The sequence below is a fragment of the Echinops telfairi genome, unplaced genomic scaffold, assembly GCF_000313985.2.
Source record: "Echinops telfairi isolate 266 unplaced genomic scaffold, ASM31398v2 ScPeMD7_7469;HRSCAF=8507_1, whole genome shotgun sequence".
Classification (NCBI taxonomy): Eukaryota; Metazoa; Chordata; class Mammalia; order Afrosoricida; family Tenrecidae; genus Echinops; species Echinops telfairi.
In genome coordinates, this window is record NW_022111373.1 from 33,088,315 (window position 1) to 33,107,228 (window position 18,914).

Here is an 18,914-nt window from a genome sequence, read left to right on the forward strand (position 1 = left end):
GTGTTTCTTCCATAGGTGAGGCACACACATTCATATATCAGTGATGAAAGGACAAATTAGTTCAATCATTCTAGGCAGTGTGTTGCCAGAATGTATGAATTTTTGTCTAGCAATCCTTGAAGTGAAATGCATCATAATTTATTTAGAGTAAAAATATTTGTCTTATGATCAACCACAATTGTAGGTGCCTTAGAGTGGTTACCCACAGTCTGCTAGCTCAAGGTCAGCAGTTGGAAGTCTCCAGTCACTCGGGAGAAAACAGAAGCTTTCCCCTCCTGTGAAGAGCTACACTCTTGGAAGCTCACAGGGGCAGCTCTACCCTGACCTACAGAGATCGCCAGGAGTCAGAATCCACTTGATAGTTAGTTTGGTTTTGTTTTATTCTCAAAGTAGGAGCTCTATTTGTGTGGCCCTCTCAGGTATGTGTGACCTACAAACGGCAAGGTCAATACTTCAAACTCACTAGCCACTCTCGGAGAGAAAGGTGAGACTTTCTGCTCCTGTAAAGGTTTAAAGTCTTACTTAGAAACCCCATACAGAGCTATCAGTCAGAATCAACTCCATAGCAATGAGTTTTTTGTTTTATCCCAAGAATATAATAAGAAACATACAGCATCTTATTGCAGGCAATGCTTTGTGCTTGGTGGTATCAACTCTACTCTCCTTTGTAGCAGAATATGATTTTCTTCAGGCTATAAAGCTTCCTTTAAAACACCCGATGCCCTAGCCTCCCTGATTGCTGGACATAAATGTGCTCTAGCCTGACATATATGGTCTATTTGGGAAAAAGTATTGCTTTCTAAGGAAAAGATATACACCATATTTTCTCATATCCCTGGTTCTGCAGTTTGCTACATCTCAGCAAACATTATGGAAATGGCTCACATAGTTGTGGGTACTGCTATGTCTCAAGTCCAAAGTTCAGACATCTTTTTGGAGGATCCTCCCATTCACAGGCTGCAGAAGCTGGTAAAACCAGGTCAGATGACAGGCCACAACTCAAGGCCCCAAAACCATTTGTTAGGCAGGGGCAAGCCATATGCAGGGTCCAGAGCTAGAAGTGAAAATGTCCACAAGTCAAATCAGGCCTCTTGCTTCTGCTTATCAGTGTATATATGACTTTTCTAGGTTTCTTTAAAAATTTGGATTCTCGTACAATAGGCTTGAGGTAAAGTTTAAGATTCTGTATTTCTAACAAGGTAGAAGGTGTCGGGGTGGAGAATGTCCAGTCCCCGGGCCACATAATGCTTGCGAAATCATCAATACTTTCTAACATCACAGGCTTCACCAAAGAGAAGCAGTTCCAGCCATAACATTAGGGGTAAGTTAATTAAATGTTTTGACCAGTATGACCTGAGAATGACATCATAAATATCCAAGTGGCCCTTGGCAGAAAAAATATTCCTCAGCCCTGATCTAAAGTGTGCCTGAACCAAGGCATAGTATTTTCTATTACCTCATATGCATATGAAAGTTGAACAATGAACAATTAAAAAGGATGACCTCAGAGTAATTAATACATTTAAATTATGGTGTTGGTGAAACATATCAAAAGTATAGTGAATTTTCAGAAGAAGAAACAGATCTTTTTTGGAAGAAGTACAACCTGAGTGCTCCTTAGAAGCAAAGATGGGGAAAGTGCATCTCACATACTTTGGACCTGTTATCAGGAAAGACCAGTCTTGGAAAGTGACATCCTGCTTGGTAAAGCAGAGGGTCAGCGAAAAAGAGGCAGCCCATCAAGAAGATGGATTGACACAATAGCTGCAACAAAGAGCGCCAACATAATAAATGATGAGGACAGAGTAGGACGGGGACTTTTTTTTTTCTATTGAAACCAGAACCCACTGGACAACACCTCACAACAACAACAAACTCTCAGTGTATACCATTTTTGCTGGTTTGTGCGTTACCAGCCCAGATCTTACTTGATAGAGGTGAGAAACTAAGAGCGAAACTGGATAAAAGTGAAAGGGTATTTGCAGTTTTATAACTGTACCCCAGGAAGTAAACTGAGGGGATTATGAATGTGTAACCGATTTCTGAGGAATGGTCATGAAAATGCATAGGGTTGAGACTATGAGTCTTGGGCAGGAAATGGCTTACTAGACCCAATAGTACACTTCAATAGTTCAATCACATCAAGAAGAGCTGTATAATCATCACCACAATCAGTTTTATAACATTTTTTTTCATTCTTGTACCTGTTATTAGCTCCCCATTCCCCCCCCAACCACCTCTGCCATACTCCCAAGAAAGCAGTTACTGTCTCTATAGACATCTATCTTGGATTTCATATACTGAAAAACATTTTTAAAAAAACAACGCAAAACAGATAAAAATCTTCAATCTCAAAGAAAGCAGAAAATATTAAAAATTAGAACAAATGTTGATGGATCATAAGAAAGATCACATGATAGGGTGCTAAGTTTTAACCTAAGTGCATCAACAACAACCCGCTTCCCAATGCACCCTGCACGACTGTAACTCTGTGGGAGGAGGAAGCTTCATCTTTCTCTGGCGGAGCAGTCGGTGGTCCTGGACTGTCGACCGTTTTGTTGGTAGCAAGATGTGTAACCATCACACTAACAGCCCTGGTTGAGCAGTGTCTATTATTTGGGCTGTTAATCACAGGGCAGCGGTTGAAACCATCAGCTGTTCTTTAACAGAAAGAGTGGGATTTCTATTTCTGTAAAGAGTTAATTTCAGAAACCCACAGCGACTGTTCTTCCCTGTCCTATAGAGTTGCTATGAGTTGGAATCGACTCAATAGCATTGAGTTACATATATATATTTCAACATCTTGTGACAATGTCTCATGTCCTCAGAGTAGGCTCACTGGGCAAGCTGTAGAATTTATAGGATCACACAGGGATACATGGGTGGATTATACTTGGAGTAGCAAAGCTGTTTTCATAATGCCTCATATATATACAACCTAAAACAGCAAAAAGTGATCAAAGCACTTTACCCTTAAAAATTAATTTTATTTTTACATACTATCTATGTTATTATATAGGTGTTACTATCTATGTAGCTCTGTTACTTTTCTTCTTATGTATGTGTCTGTGTGTGTGTGTGTCATGTATGTCTTTAGCTTTGTTTTTCTTCCTCCCTCTCACCTTTTCCTTCCTCTGTTGCTCCCTTCAGCCTCCCTGTGACCATCAGTCTGCTTCTTTTGCTGTGAAAACCAGGTTTCTTGTAATTAAAAAAATTAATTGGGGTCACATACTGTGGGATTATAGAGACTTTTCCCCAGCTTTGTCTCCCCCAAAGACATGCCAAACATTAGTAGTTTTCTGCTAGCATACGTGGGGAGGTCAGATGTTTACAGACATCCGCCCTGGAGGCAGTCAGTCACCAGACTATGGTAGGCTCTGCTCCCTGCTGTTAAGGACAATGGCCTGCAGTCATTGATTTGGTTCCAGGAGGTGGAGTTTACACCCTACTGATAATGGTGCCAGGGAACCAGTCAAACAGGCTCAGTGAGGCTGCCATCCTGAATCTAGGATCCGCCCATCTTGCAACATGTATACCCCCAGTCCCTCCTCTTCCTATTGCGTGGATACCCCTAGACCACACTCTTCCATTACTGTATTACCTGTAGCACAACCCTTTCCTGTGACGTAGGTCTTCACATCCTCCGTCCTTAGCATAAGACTTCAATAAATGCTTGTTGAATTGAATTAAAACTATAAAATTTCCTCTGATTTGTCATATTCCCTGGTTTTGAAGAACATAGTTTTATTTTTATCATTTAAAAATATTCTGTGGAATGTACTATTTGGTTTTCTCTAATTTAAACAAAAGTATGGTGGAAGGGAAGATTATTTTTTCTTATTTTTAAAGTTGTGGACAAATTTTTGTTTGTTTTGTTTACTTTTAAATTATATATTCCCCCCGTGTTTCATAATTCTGTTTTTTCTTGCAGTTCTTTCTTTAGCTATATTGAATATTCAGGCAGATTATAGTCAGGCCTTGGCTTTGAAATGATGTTGTCTCTTTAGCGTGACAAAACTCTGTTACATGTCTCTTTTACAGGTGAGCAAGAGAAAGATGAAGTTCTCGATTCCCATAAAGAGTTACAGTCTAGGGACAGGTCGACCCTGTCCTATATGGTTGCTAGTAGTCAACATCTACTTGACGGCAGTGAGTTTAGTTTGCAGTTGAACTCTAGAGGGAAAACTTATTTCCTTATTTGAAAACTATGGTGAGGATTTGGGTGGAGACTTCTCCATTGCCCTACATTCACTTCTCTGGTGGGTATTATGAAACTATTAATAATGCAGCCTTTTAGGTTAGTATCAGAAATATATGAATCAACTTGTGTATAAAGCTTAACATATACACATATGTTGTATATATATGGCTGGACCATCTTAAGCCCTCACTAATAGAACACATTTATATATATATATATTTCCCACCCGCCACTGAACCTGAATCTTCACTTTTTATCAGCTTTCCAATTTGAAAGAGAGAGGGTAGTTCTCAATTGCCCCAACTTCTTACTCCTCAACTGAAACACAACAACAGATAAAGAACAAGCAAATAAAATCTCCCCAAACTAGAAAAGTCACAGGGGGCAGAAAATGTGCCCACCTCCCTCACAAAATAAAAGCCTCGTTTGTTTGTTTAATGTTCTACAGGATTCTCAGAGAGCATGTGCAGAGCTTCTGAGCAGTGGATCGAGAGCCGAATCCTAATGATAACAAATACTAACTTTCTAGCGGTTGTGAAGATTTCTTCTTTTCCAGCATTAAGTCGTGAGAATCTTAAGGGAGGAATTAAGACTTTTATTCTTGGTCCACCCTGCTGTGTGCAAGTGCCTAACAACAAAGCTCAGAACGGTTTTTTTGGGTTTAAGAGCTCCATGAAGTTCAGCAGACCTGAACCAAATTCTAGTCTGCCTACTCAGTAATTGGGTAAATTGTTAAGATCATCCCTCAGACACCTTATCTGGAAAATACAGATAGGGTATTTACTGGTAAGAGGACTGGAGAAGATGATATCCATAGAGCTTTACACAAATACACTTACACCACTCTCATGGATCTCAGGGTTCCTTTTTATGGACAAGCAAACAAGCACCACAACCACTGGTCAATAATAACTAACAGGTGAACAGGGATTTGCAGTATACACAGAACTTTTCTGCCGTCTCACATGTAATAACACAAATCATTACAGCTTTTCTATAGAAGCAGTGAGGTAAGATAAAGATTGGCCCACACCGAGTGGTATTTGCTGATTATTTTAGTGAGGCTAATTTTAAAAGATGAACTGTTACTTAGGTCATTTGAAAAAAGAATATGTAATACTGCATTCATTCATACTCTTGGTCTTCAATGTACCTATTTTAATAACTGTATGTGAACAGCCTTCTTTTTTGGCATTGCCAACCATCTAATCAAATGGGTGACTTCACAATCACTGGCAGAAATGCTCTCAGTGCCATTGAGATGGTCACGATTCACAGCAACCCTACAAGGCAGACTGTCCATGTGGGCTTCTCAGACAGTCCGTCTTTACAGTAACTCATTACAGCTTGCTCTCAAAGCAGATGGGGGTTTTGAACTGCTGACCTTTCAGTTAGCAGCCCAACACATAACCCATGTCTCCTCGGAAGAAATGTTAGTTATCTTCAAATAGTTGAAAATCAGACTATTTTATGGGGTTCATAAAAATAAAACAGCTGCCACATGGGCCTGCCCTGGATGGCTCTTAATGTTTTTTTGGGTTTTTTGACCTTTACCCTGTGAGAGCAATAGTGCCCTATAGCAACAAGATCCTCACAGCTGAGAATTAGGGCCAGCCTTAACGCTCCCGAGCATGATTCACATTGCCTATGTGTCAGGACTGCAACTAAGGCAAACCCTCAGTACACACTACACACCCCAGAAACTCCGGCCAGAGTCCCTCCGGCCCACATTCACGCAGAATCATTCCATTTCCAGGCGACCAATCAGCGCCTCGCACGCCGCTGGGCCAGCCAATCCCAACAAACGCACGTTGCACAGGCCAACATCTCCGCCTAGTCCAAAAGCCCCGGAGTTCGCGCGGCGGGCGAGGGCGGAACTGCCTGCCAGAGCTTCGGTGCTTCCGATTGGCTGAGACCGGCAGTGGCTTGGCGCCTATTGGTTGCTACTGCATGCGTCATCACTGGGCTGGGGAGCGGACCCACTCCTGCACAGAGAGGACCAGAAAGCAGAGAGGGAGGTGTGTTCCGTGTTTCTTAGCTGACTCCACAGCGTCGCTTCCCTCAAGATCCCGCCGGGGGAGGCACCGCCACGGCAAGTGTGGGCCTGCTGCGAGGGGGGTGACCCAGGCGTCCCGAACACCCGACAGCCGCGCGCGTTCCCGGGTCCTGTCGTGGGGTGAGGAGGGAGGCCCTCTCGGGGGTTGGAGGCGGTGGACCCTGGTGTCCGAGAGGGTGCGAGGGAAGATAGTCCCTGGGAGGGGGAGGCACTAACCCGAAGGATCCCAGAAGTTGCCCAGTTCATCACTTTGAGGATTTTGACGCAATTGGGTCTCAGTTTCCTCATCTGTTGAAAGGGGTGAGAGCGCAACTGAAAGCAAGGGCCAGGCCTGGAGAGTCCCTCACGTCGAGCCTTGTGAAAGACAAGAGCTTTCAGGTTCGCCGACATCCTCACGTTGTGAGCAGTTGACAAAAGCCAGTATTTTGTATACATGCATATTTTCTTCCAAGATCGGTACTTAACTCCCAACACTTACTAACTCATGTATTCCTATGGTTTTGAACTTAAAATCGAGAAAGGTACCCGAGGCTTTTGGGTTCTGGAGCAAGACCGCATTTGGCAGGTAACTTCATTGTTCCATCTGATAAGGCAGCCTTCGGTATATAACAGTATGGGCTCAAGGTAGATGCCCTGGTTTGATTTTGCTTCCAGCACTGATAAACTGTGTGATCTAGGGCAAGTGATGTAACCGCTTTGTGGGTTGTTGTCCCTTCCTGGGATAAAAGTAGCATCAACTTTGAAGATTGTTTAGGACTAAATAATACAAGTAGCCAGATTATCTAACTCCTATTACATAATGTGATCACCGTGTTAGCTATTGTTATTTTTATTTATTTATTTTTGTTTCATTCCGTTGTACATAGGGTCGCCTTGAGTCGGAACCGACCTGATGGCACTTAACAACAATGCAATTTTATATAAAGGACTTGAACATTAATTTAGACTCAACGCTATGATATCATTAAAATTTAAATGTTACTTTAAGTATTGTTGCAATAGAACGGTTATGTATCAAGCTCGAAAAATAAACCCACTGTCATTGAATCGATTCGGACTCAGTGACCCAGAGGAAGCTAGAACTGCCTCCTTTATCTGAATGGTCTCAATTTAACATACAACAGATTTCCCGCCAAGTACTTGATATACCAAGGCTTTGAAAATTAAGGAATGTGTTCTATTATAAAATGGCAGCATAAGCTAGGCTTGGAACTCTAGCTTTTTTTCCCCAATCAAGCACAGCTGACTTTTGAGGCATGACGGTGGAGGGTGGAGGGAGCTCACGCTTTGAATAAGACAGAAAAGCTAGAGAGAATCAAACAGTTGGTAGAAAAAATGACCGTTGTTAAAAGGTCATGAAATTTTTCACAAAATTTTGAAGTTCCTTGGCACTCTGCAAATGTGACTAATCGTTTTCTGTTTTGAGAAATCTCTTTGACTTGTTTTAGGGCTGGGAGAAAAGCCAGGCTTTCTACTGTCATAAAGGGTTATGGTCTCAGAAATTCATGAGGCAATTTGTCACGTCTGTCCATGAGACATAGCTGTTTAGACAATAACCATTATTTCTGGGTAGACCAGTCTTGATTTTAAACATTCATATGCCTTTTAAAAATACCTTGTTGGACTAAACTTAATGCTCACCCTTTTAGTTTACTGTGCCCTTTAAAGAGGCTCAGAATAGTTTTCACTGTTTTAATTTTTGTTATTGTTGCTGTTCAAAGTTTAATTAAAGGGTGGAAAGGATGAACTTTGAGAGCAAAGCTGGGTCATATCCATGTCTATATTTTTAGTACCTGGTACATGTGAGGTGCTTAGTAAATGTTTAATAGTAGACCTCCTTGAGAAGTTATGTTTTATTATGTCAAGTTTTAATCATTTTTCAAAAACTCGAGGGTGACTGGTGTTAACAGGCATGCCTTAGCTCACTTGAGGTCTTCTATAAATGAGAATAATAGCTCAATGCCCGTATTTTCCTCTTTTCATTCAGTGGTTTCCACTGTGTGCTAGACATAGGCACACAGCACTTAACAGGCTATATCCCCTGACCAAATGCTCTTGCAGCAAATTGAGAGAAGAAAACCTCCCTGCCATTCACTTGGTTCATCAAAACCCTCTAGGGCAGAGGAGAACTGCTCTATGGGGTTTCTAAGACTATAAATCTATGTGGGATCACACAACCTCATCTTTCTCCTCCTGAGTGACTTTGGGGCTTGCACTGCTCCTGCAGTTACATATTAGCCCAAAGTGTACCCAACTACACCACCAGAAGAAGACCGTACATAATTACTGTAGAGAGATGCTGTGAGAGAACTTTGGAGCAAATGACCTGACCCAATCTTTAGGGAAGTGCAGACAAGCTTCCTGCAGCCGTGACATCTAAATTAAGGGCAGTAGAAATTACTCAGTGAAACTGTGTCAGATCATGAAAGGGTCCGCGATAATAAGGGATTTGGACTTTACAAATCAGTACAAGTAAATGATCACTCAGGGAACCATCTTAAGGCTTTGGATATTCTTTGTAGATAAGTTTTGCTGTTTACCTTTTCTGCCCTGGATTTGCATAAGTTTTGTGTTACCTGTGATAATATTAACTTTCCATTTCATTGTTGATTTTTATCAGAGTTTTGAAAATTTCCTCTTATCAGGCAGCCACAGGAATGTGGCAGCTGATATTTGGGTTTATAGTACACTGCTTAATCATAATGATCATAGTAATAGCTCAATTAGATGTCCTTTGTAAGCCATCACTAAGAATGTGTGGTTGTTTATAATGCACCCTTGAATAAGGTCATTGTGGGATCAAGTTGGCAGTCACTGAAGTGGAAATAGAGCATGTTCCTGACCTACAGACTTTTTGAATGAACTCATCCACTTTTAGTCTGAGTAGAATCTGCCTACTTGATATTTTGTATCACTTACACAGATCCTAAATTCTAGGTAATTGAATTTTCTATTTTTTAAAGCAAAATAAAACCATCCCCTGGAGGCCATTTATTGTGGTTTAATAAGAACATAAGGGTAATGAAAACAATATGAAGACATGTTTAGCGCTATATTCATAACAATGAACACTTAAAAGGGTGGGGGGGAGGGGGGAGCTGTTGCCCTCAATTCTTGCTTCAAGGATCATCTCTATTTGGATACACTTTGTAGCAGCTGAGTCATGCTTGATCCATCCCAGTGGTTTCCTTGGCCTTGTTTTAAAATGGATCTCTTCTGAGTCATTGAATGCAAGCTTCATATACTCATCATAGTTTATGATACAGCCACTCGACACACATATTCAATTTACTTGCTCATAGAACCATCCCTGAATCCTGGATCTCTTTTTCAAGGATCTGAAGGTGAAGTTGATGGGCTGCACTATCACCTTTTGCACATTCTGGTGCCGGCCACAGTGTGCTATTGTGGAAGCTCATAGACACGACACAAAGCTGCACCCATCACTGAATTTTCTATATATACTTTCTCATGCTTCTATATAATTTTAATAACTATCCATGTTAATGACTTCATGCTCTTTTTGGCCTAGATATTGATTATAACTTTGACTTATTTTTGTCATCTTTAGTTATTAGATCAACTAACCCTGATCAGTGAGGCTGTTTAAAGGACAGAGATTTCTGTGGTTAATCCAGATCCATCGAATCAGAATATCTGCAAGTCGGCCCTGAAAATCCATCACAACACAGCAACAACAACTCCAAAATATGGATCTGGTACCTGTGTCCAGTCGTTAGCAGTACAGTTTTTTTCTGTAGAAGTTGGAAGCTTGAGATTTCACTGGGACCTTTTCCTAATCTTTTTAGTACAGGCAGTTCCTGGATTACAAGCATATTCCATTCCTGTCTGTCCTTAAGTCGACTTTATACATAAGTCAGAATAGTACACTCCCTCATTAAATGTTTGTCTTTGTGTATAGTGTATATGTACAGAAACACTAAGGAATTCCAAGTACGCTAAAACATATTTAACGTAATGCTATGGTAATAATGTTCTGATAAACATCACAAATTTGTGCCCATTTATGAAAGGAGCCCTGGTGGTAGAGAGGCCTACACAGTGAGCTGCTGAGTTAGTTAGTTTATTGTGCCAACCTGGCCGATAAACACGTGGGGTTAATTGAAGGGCGGAGGGATAAATGGCTCGGTGAGTCTCGCCTTTCTAGTTTTCGGGACTATTGCTTTGTGATAGTTGGACCAGGGTGCAACTGCCTTAGCAGTTCCCTGCTTCAGCTTGCAAGACTTACTTCCTGCAAGACACCCCCGAGGAGAAGCCACATGGACCTACCCTGATGCAGCCCTGGGTGTTGGAGCAGCCGTGTGGAGACCCCTGACAGCGCTGAGATGCTTACACATTCACTGACTTGGCTTTCCTCCTGCAGTCGGCATCATAGTGTGTGTTTTGTGAGATGGAGGAGGACTTTGTGGATTGATGTTGGACATATGGGTTAATGTTGGACTTGTGGGCTTGGGCAGCACTGGGTTGGAATGTTTTCTTGATGTGCACTTACCCTTTATATAAAACTCTTTTATACATGAGTTTCTGTGGATTTGTTTCTCCAAAGTACCCAGATTAACAGCTGTTAACCACAAGGTCAGTGGTTCACAACCACTCACCACTCCGTAGGGGAAAGGTGAGCCTGCTTGCTCCCAGAAAGATTGACAGTCTTGAAAACCCAAAGGGATAGTTCTGCTCTACCTTACAAGGCTGCTACGAGTTGGGAGAGTTTGGTTTTTCAGTTTTGTTACTATGAACCTTTGTATGTATGTGGAGTGTTTAATGCAATAGGCTTTGCAGGTGTTGTTCTTAACTAGAGATTGTATGTACATATGTTCCTAACTCAGGTGTTGCCTGTAGTAAACGTTTCCCTAAAGCTCTTTACTGAAGCCTTCTTACATTTTACACTTTAGAGTGGGAAGAGTAGAGAAATTACTAGGGAAAAGCAGGAATTACACTGTGAAATTTGTACCCTGGCATTGGGAGGGAGACCACAAAGATCAGTTTTAGTTTGACACAAATGCGCATCAACAAAGGTGTGTCAGACAGTGTTCTAGGTGATGGGGATCTAGTAGTGAATAAAGTAGACGAGGGTCCTATCTATTAGTTGATGGTAGAGTGACCAAAGAGACTAGTAGCCAATAAATAGATCAGGTAATTTGAGATTGTAACACACACTATGAAGAACATAAAAGAAGGGCATAATAGTGACGAGCAAGGCCCTTAAGTAGTTGGTACAAATGGTTCGCGATGAACTGCTAGCTGTTAGAGTGCACACAGTAGCCCTGGTGAGACCTGCTCATCTGCTTCCTGAGATCACAACCACAAAACCCCCCGGGAACAATTTCATTTTGTCACACTTGGGCCTGTCATGAGTCACAGTCATTGGGCTTGGGTTCTGGTTTTTGAGGGAGACCCCATTAAGGACTGGATGTTAAGCAGAAATCGGCAATTAGAGTTATTAGTCATGTCCAGATATGAGAACTAGTAGCCCATGCAGAGGAGACTAGCAAGTGCAAAAGCCCAGCACAGGATAAGCTTTGCACGTTCCAGAAGCAGAAAGCAAACCCGTGGGGCGAGAACCCCAGTCAGGGTGAGTGTAAGGAAGGAATCAACCTTCAGTTCAAGGTTGGGGTGCTAATAACAAAATAGGAAAATGTTTTAAAATTGGTTGTGGTAAGGGTTGTAGAACACTTCTAGATATGATTGAACTGTTGAACTGTGTGATATTTGGATTATGAGCCAGTAAAACTGCACATTCAAAAAATAAACACCAAACAAACATCTGTAAGACTGAGGCAAATTAGGGGACCCAAGTGGAGAGAAGAGATACTTAAGCATGAATCTCTGAGTAGACTTTTGGATCTGACAATTTGAAGTTCGGTGAAGAGACAAATATTAAAGGTTCTAAAAGTCTTTGTATGACACCCCCCCCCTTTGCAGCTACCCCTTTAAATTCTGTAATAGTAGAGCAAATGAAATAATAACACCTTGAACAGTCCAGCCCTTCTAAATTGTGAAATTTCTTAGGGAATGTCGACGTAAAAGTACATAGCGAGAGACTTTCTAGTAGTAGGTATTATTTGTTGGAATGAAGTCTAAATTTTTTGGATAGAAAAATAAAAAATTTAATGGCTGCAGTAATTAGTACTTTTTAAAGAGTTTTTGGCTTATGTATTTTGCGTCTGGAAACAGCATTGTGGTGTTTTGGACTTTGTTTTGTTTTTAATTTTAGGCTACCCAAATCCTTATAGTTTTTATTGGAGTCTGATCAGAAAGGAAACCTAATGGCATTAATTTTTTTTATGAATGACTAATAACTGCCAAAAGGTGTGATTCTCATCTCTGGCTCTATATTACTCATTTTGGGAGCTTTCAGAAAAAAGGAAAAACAAAATACCTGCTCTGGTCAAACACTTGGACTGGTTGATATGAGGTGGGACCTGAGATCGGTGGCTTGTACAGCACCCCAGGTGATTCTAATTGAAGCCAGTTTTGAGACCCACACATTGGTCTACTCCATCAAACTGTAGCACATACTGAAGCTAATCTTGTTCTCTATAACAGGACCAAAAATGGAAAGCCTAGCGGATGCTGCTGCTTTTTCCACTAAGCTTAAAAACACTCTCATCCAGTACCATAACATTGAAGATGATAATTGGAGAGTTGCTAAGAAAACGGTAAATTAGTTAAATTACGAGTATTTAGAGTCTTTTGTACAAAGAATTTGTTGATGACTTCCACATGGTATCAAAAGCATGTCCGCAGAGACACAAGACCATGCTTTGCATGGCTGTGCCATTGAGAGAGAATTGTATTAATAAATTAGGTGGTTTGATATATCAAAAAGGAAGAAATATCTATAGCAATTATGTGCTATTTTCATTATTCTTTAAGATATTAGAAATGAGAATAAAGGCAATAAAGTCTAAAGGATAAATTCTTATCCTTAATGAATAAAAGGTGTAGTTACCCTTTTAGGGCAGTTTAGAGTTGATAGTTTGGAATTTATAGTTTGGAATAGTTCAGATATGTCAGCAAGCCTGAGAGGTAGCTGGTTAGTATTCTTTTTAACCAGTATGATTTACCCAGGCTATATGTAATATGACCAAGTGTTGAGACAGCCAGCCCTAGAACCCATGACTGTGTAGTCATGTACTGCTACTATTATGATTCAAACCTGAAAAATGATCTAGAGAAAGAAAAAATGTTAGGACTAACTCAAGACTGCACTGTTGGAGTAGATTTAAATTATTTAATTTTTAAAAAGATGTGAAGAAGTCCAGAAGGGAATTTTAGAGTTGTTAATATCATAGTCAGAAGGTGTCAGTAATGCTAAATAGGTAAAACTGGAATGAAACAAATGAATAGTAATCAATAAGATGGTGCCATCACTGAATCTAACAGTGTTAGAGTCTTAACTAAGGTATTGTAATCTTTTTTGAAAGTCTATTAATTTAGGCAAAATGTAAAGAAAAACTTTGGAAAGCAGGGGACATTCCAGTATGGATCATTTGGTGATATAAATGCCTTTTAGATGTGTCTCTTTTGAGAATTTACTTGCTATATTTTAAAGTAAAAGAAAATGCTCTTATCTTACAAAATTATTAGTTTTATGTCCAGGGTCCTATGAAAGTAATTATCATCATATACTCTTCTTATTTTCCAGAAAGGTGTAACTGTTTGGAGGAAACCTTCTGAAGAATTTAGTGGATATCTGTAAGTCCATTCTTGTCATTTTATATCATCCTTAAAGACATGACAGTGTCTCCTGTATGTTTATCTTGGCATTAGATGGTCATTAGAGGAGCCCTGGCTGTGTGGTGGTTATCCCTTGGGCTGCTGCCCGCAAGGACAGCAGTTAGAAGTCACCAGCCACTCCATGGGAGAAAGACAGGACTTTCCAGTCTTCCTGTGAAGAGTGACCGTCCCAGGAACTCACAGGGACGGCTGTACCTTGTCCTGTAGGATCACTCTGTCAGCATCAACTTGATGGCAGAGACTAGTTTTTTAGATGGTCGTTGACAGCTCATTTTTGCTTTTGCTTGCTTGTAAGACTTTGAACTCTCTGAAAAGCTAATCGACCTTTGAATTGGGGTCTTAGGACTGTCTATGTCCTGTGTGGACTGAATTGGTGGTGAGGGGATCAGAAATGATGATACCTGGTATTGCTTAGCATGATAGACAAGACCTTTCCCATATTTTACGTTTCATCAGGGCTCTAGCATCCCTTTCAAAAGAATTTTCTTAATTACTTGAAAGATAAAAAAACAAAACAACCAAGCCCACTGTTATATAGCAGAGTCCAATTTCCTGGGTTTTCAGGACTGCAGATCTTTATGGGAGTAGACTGCTTCATCTTTCTCCTGCAGAGCCATTTGTGGGTTTGAACAACTGACCATGAGGTTAGCGGTGCAAGGATTTTCCCCACAGTGCCACCAGAATTTCTTACCGAAAAGATCACATTAGGTCCTATTTATTTATAATATTAAAAATTATAAAACATCACAACATGGATCAATAAAGGAATCATTAAATTATAAAACATCTGTAATAGAGCACAGGCAGGTACCGGTCCCTGACTTATGACAGAGTTCCATTTCAACAACTTCATCCAAGTTCGATTCTGATGCAAGTCAAATACTTTATTTTTTATTTAGTTTTGATCGTTATTTCCGTTTCCTATAAGAATCTTTAGAAATCTGATCTTAATTTGTCTCTTGGAGGTGGAAACATTACATATAAACTTACAGATGTATCATCACATATATACATAAATACACAAACCATAAAAATATATTCTGACTACAAAGTGAATGCGCTCAACTGTAATCCCCTAAGTCTATAGTGATTACATGTTGGGCTGCTAATGGAAAGGTCAGCAGTTTGAAACTACCAGTAGGAGAAAGAGGAGGATTTCTACCCCTACTCGAGATGTGGAGTCTCAGAAACCCACAGGGACAGTTCTACCGTGTCCTACAGAGTTGCTAAGAGGCGGGATTGATCTGATGGCAATGAGTTTGGTTTAGTTTTAATCTGCATTACAAATTGAAAATTAATTAGATGTGCTGATAGAGAAGAATGGACTGACATTGGCATTTTGTTAGCCAGTGTCACTTGTGGAAGATGATTTTGGATCATCTTCAGGGGTTCTCAGATTTTTTAAACAGGGGCCCAGCTCACTGTCCCTCAGACCCGTTGGAGGGTCGGACTATAGTTAAAAAAAAACTATGAACAAATGTCCTATGCATACGGCACATATCTTATTTTTGAAGTAAAAAAAGGGGGGAAAACACCCAGCCTGTCCTCAGCGGGCCACATGTGGCCCTCGGGCCGTAGTTTGAGGACTCCTGATTTCTAGATTGTCCCTGGGTATGCGGATGATGTTTCTCATCAGAAAAAATAACTTTCCTTTTTGAAAAATAGATCAGCTTTGTATCAGCTGCATTACAACGTTATCAAGACAGTATTTCGTCTAATATTTTTCTAACAATGGAAACCCCTGAGTACTAAATCTCTGTGGCAATGCTTTTTTAACAGTAAATTTCAAAATTGAATGTATGTGTGTGAACACCTAAGAATGATAATGTTATACACAAGGGTCTTGGGGAGTAGATGAGCCAGTCAGGGTGCAGTATAGCACCAGTGGAACATACAACTTTCCTCTACTTCTTTATTGCTTCCTTCCCCCTCTATCATGATCCCAATTTTACCTGACAAATCCGGCTAGACCAGAGGAAGTACACTGGTACAGATAAGAGTGGGAAACAAAGGGAATCCCCTCAGGACCGAAAATGAGAGTAGCAATACCAGGAGGGGAAGAGGAAGGTGGGGGGGATAAAAGAGTAATATTGTTTTACATGTAACTCTCTCCCAGGGGCACGGACAACAGAAAGTGGGTAAAGGGAGACAACGGTCAGTGTAAGACATAAACAAATAATAATAATTTATAAATTATCAAGGGTTCAGGAGGGAGGGAGGGAAAAAATGAGCTTGTTTTGAGAATGATGGCAACAAATGTACAAATGTGCTTGACACAATGGATGGATGTATGGATTGTGATGAGTTGTACAAGCCCCCAATAAAATGATTAAAACCCCCCAAAATGGTTGCATATTGTATGTATTATCACAGTTGTTAGGGGCTGTCAGCCAAGCTCATAATCATTGTATATTGTTGCAGCCACTGTATCCACCCATCTCTTTGATGGTCTTCCTCCTTCACTTTCTGCTTTGTCAAACTATCCTTTTCTGTCCTTACGTAGCCTAATGATCAGAGATATAAAAAACCCCCAACCAGATGGTTATTAAGTGTGGTTTGCTGTTACTTGTATGTCATAAGACTACTTACATTTTACTGCCTTCAAAAAACATTTCATTTTCTTTTCAAAGATCCTTTAATAAAAGAAAAACTTCATAATGCAATACAAATATAATAAAGCAGAATGGCAAACACATAATGTAATAATTGCAGGTTTTTTTATTATACATTTCTATTTAAACAAATTTTTTATTTAACACCAAGTATGACTCACTTTTAATTCTCTTTTTTGGTATTTAGGTTGATAAGAATTATGCATACAATCATGGGGGGGAAAGATGAAACTTTCTACTCCTGTAAAGGGGTACAGCCTCAGAAACTTTCAGGGCAGTGTTACCCTGCCCTGTAGAATTGCTGTGAGTCAGCAATGAGTTAAAAACCAAATGGCCCTCACAGAGTGGCTGTAACACCTTGAGCATCTTCATTTCCCTCTATTCAGTACTTACAATGAGTATATTTTCAGTCTCTGATGATGTAAGATGTGAAATAGTATTTCATTAGTAATTGATAATTAGTGAAGTGGAACAGCTTTTCAATGTTTATTGACCTTCAGATTTCCTCTGAGTATCTTAACATAGTTTTTGCTCTTTTTTTTTGCCTTGTCTTTTTCCATTGAGTTATTAAAAAACAAAACAAAACAAAACTACTGCTATTGAGTCCATCCTGAGTCCGTGATCCCAGGACAGAGTCGAACTGCCTCTGTGGGTTTTTGAGGTTCTAAATCTCTATGGGAGCAGACAGCTTAAGGAGAGGCTTGTGGGTTTGAACAACTAACCTTGCGTTAGGTTTATCAAGAATAAAAATCTCATTATATACTTATTGCATATATTATATATTCCCATAATACTTACGTTTATCTGTGTTGCACATAACTACTCCCAGTCTGTGGCATGTTTAAATTTTTTTTTTGTTTATGCCGTAATTTTTACTGAGGAACTTAAAAAGTTTTTTCCACCAATCTTTTTATTATTTGTGCTTTTGTGTCTTATATACACTTAAAGATTCCCTATACTCTGAGGTTACAAAGCTGGTTTCTTGTAATTTGTGCTATGTAAAGTGAAAGTTTAACATTGTACATAAAGTGCTTTAATTGAGCTGGATTAATTTAAATGATGTAAAGTAAGAATTCAATTTTTAGTTTTTCCACAATGATTAACTATTGAAACCAGACATCCTTTATGGAATAGAAAGTGCATTTTTTTCACCATTGACTTATAGTGCTACTCTGAAATGCTCCAGGTTCCGATATGCTTGAGTTAGTTCTCTTCCACTGTCTATTTTTCTATGCCTGATAAAAAGCTTTTACAAGTCAAGAGAAGATACACTAGTGGCATGTTAAAGGATCACTACTGGAAGACTTCATGTAAGATAATAGCATAGGTTCCCAAATTTATTGATGGACTAAACTCTTTCCCAGGCCGGTGGGTGAGGGGGTGGAATTACTCAAGCCCCACCCCTGGCAATTAAAGACATTTTACTATAGTCCTTAATCCAGGATGATGTGTGGATATCTAATTCTGCAGCCCTCCTGGATCACTCCAGTGCCCCTCGGGATGATATCTCCCATTTCAGGAAATGCTGCTTTACAGTGTTCTATGGTTTGCTTTCCATGACCTATGCATGGGGATGGATGTCTGTGTTCATAATGACACATAGTACTGCCTTTCTACTGCTACTTTGTTTTGTAACCAAAGAGTACATTCTGATTTTAAAGAAAACAATGAGGACTTAAGATTTGAGATTTACTCCTTTGACAAAAGCCCTATTAACTTTCACTCCTTTCTGTAGTAGCTCTGAAGTGTGAGGTGTGCTGAGATTTTTCATTCTACTAACATTGGACTTTTATCTTGTTTATCTAGCTATAAAGCCCAAGGTGTTCTAGATGACAGTGTCAACAATATAATAGACCACATACGTCCAGGGCCCTGTCGCTTGGATTGGGACAGCTTAATGACTTCCTTGGATATTTTGGAGCACTTTGAAGAGGTATTTCTTTAGAAACTACTTGAGAGAATGAGAGAGAACAGGTGCCTGTGTACATACTTGTATCCTTTGTATTTTCGCTTTGAGAATAAGTAGTCATGGTAAAGGTCTCATGAGAATCCTCTGCTACCTCTTAAAATACATGTGTTTTAGCATATTAATAAATAAGTGTTCCTCAGAATGGACATTCTTTTCCACAGCAGCATTTTTTTTTATCATTTTATTGGGGGCTCATACAACTCCCATCACAATCCATACATACATCAATTGTATAAAACACATTTGTATTTCCGCTACCCTTATCATTCTCAAAATATTTGCTCTCCACATCACAGAAGCAATATTTTGTTGCTT

At 39.9% G+C, this 18,914-nt stretch overlaps 1 protein-coding gene across 1 annotated transcript in view; it reads left to right on the plus strand.

Annotated features, from left to right (window-relative positions):
- The first annotated feature begins 6,202 nt into the window (after positions 1-6,202).
- Positions 6,203-18,914, plus strand: part of STARD4 (StAR related lipid transfer domain containing 4) — a 19,313-nt gene continuing 6,601 nt past the window's right edge. Inside the window, exons 1-4 of the mRNA XM_004706635.2 lie at positions 6,203-6,293; positions 12,825-12,937; positions 13,927-13,976; positions 18,437-18,563. Coding sequence (XP_004706692.1) covers positions 12,833-12,937; positions 13,927-13,976; positions 18,437-18,563 — 282 coding nt within the window. The 5' untranslated portion in view covers positions 6,203-6,293; positions 12,825-12,832. The remainder of the gene's footprint in view (positions 6,294-12,824; positions 12,938-13,926; positions 13,977-18,436; positions 18,564-18,914) is intronic.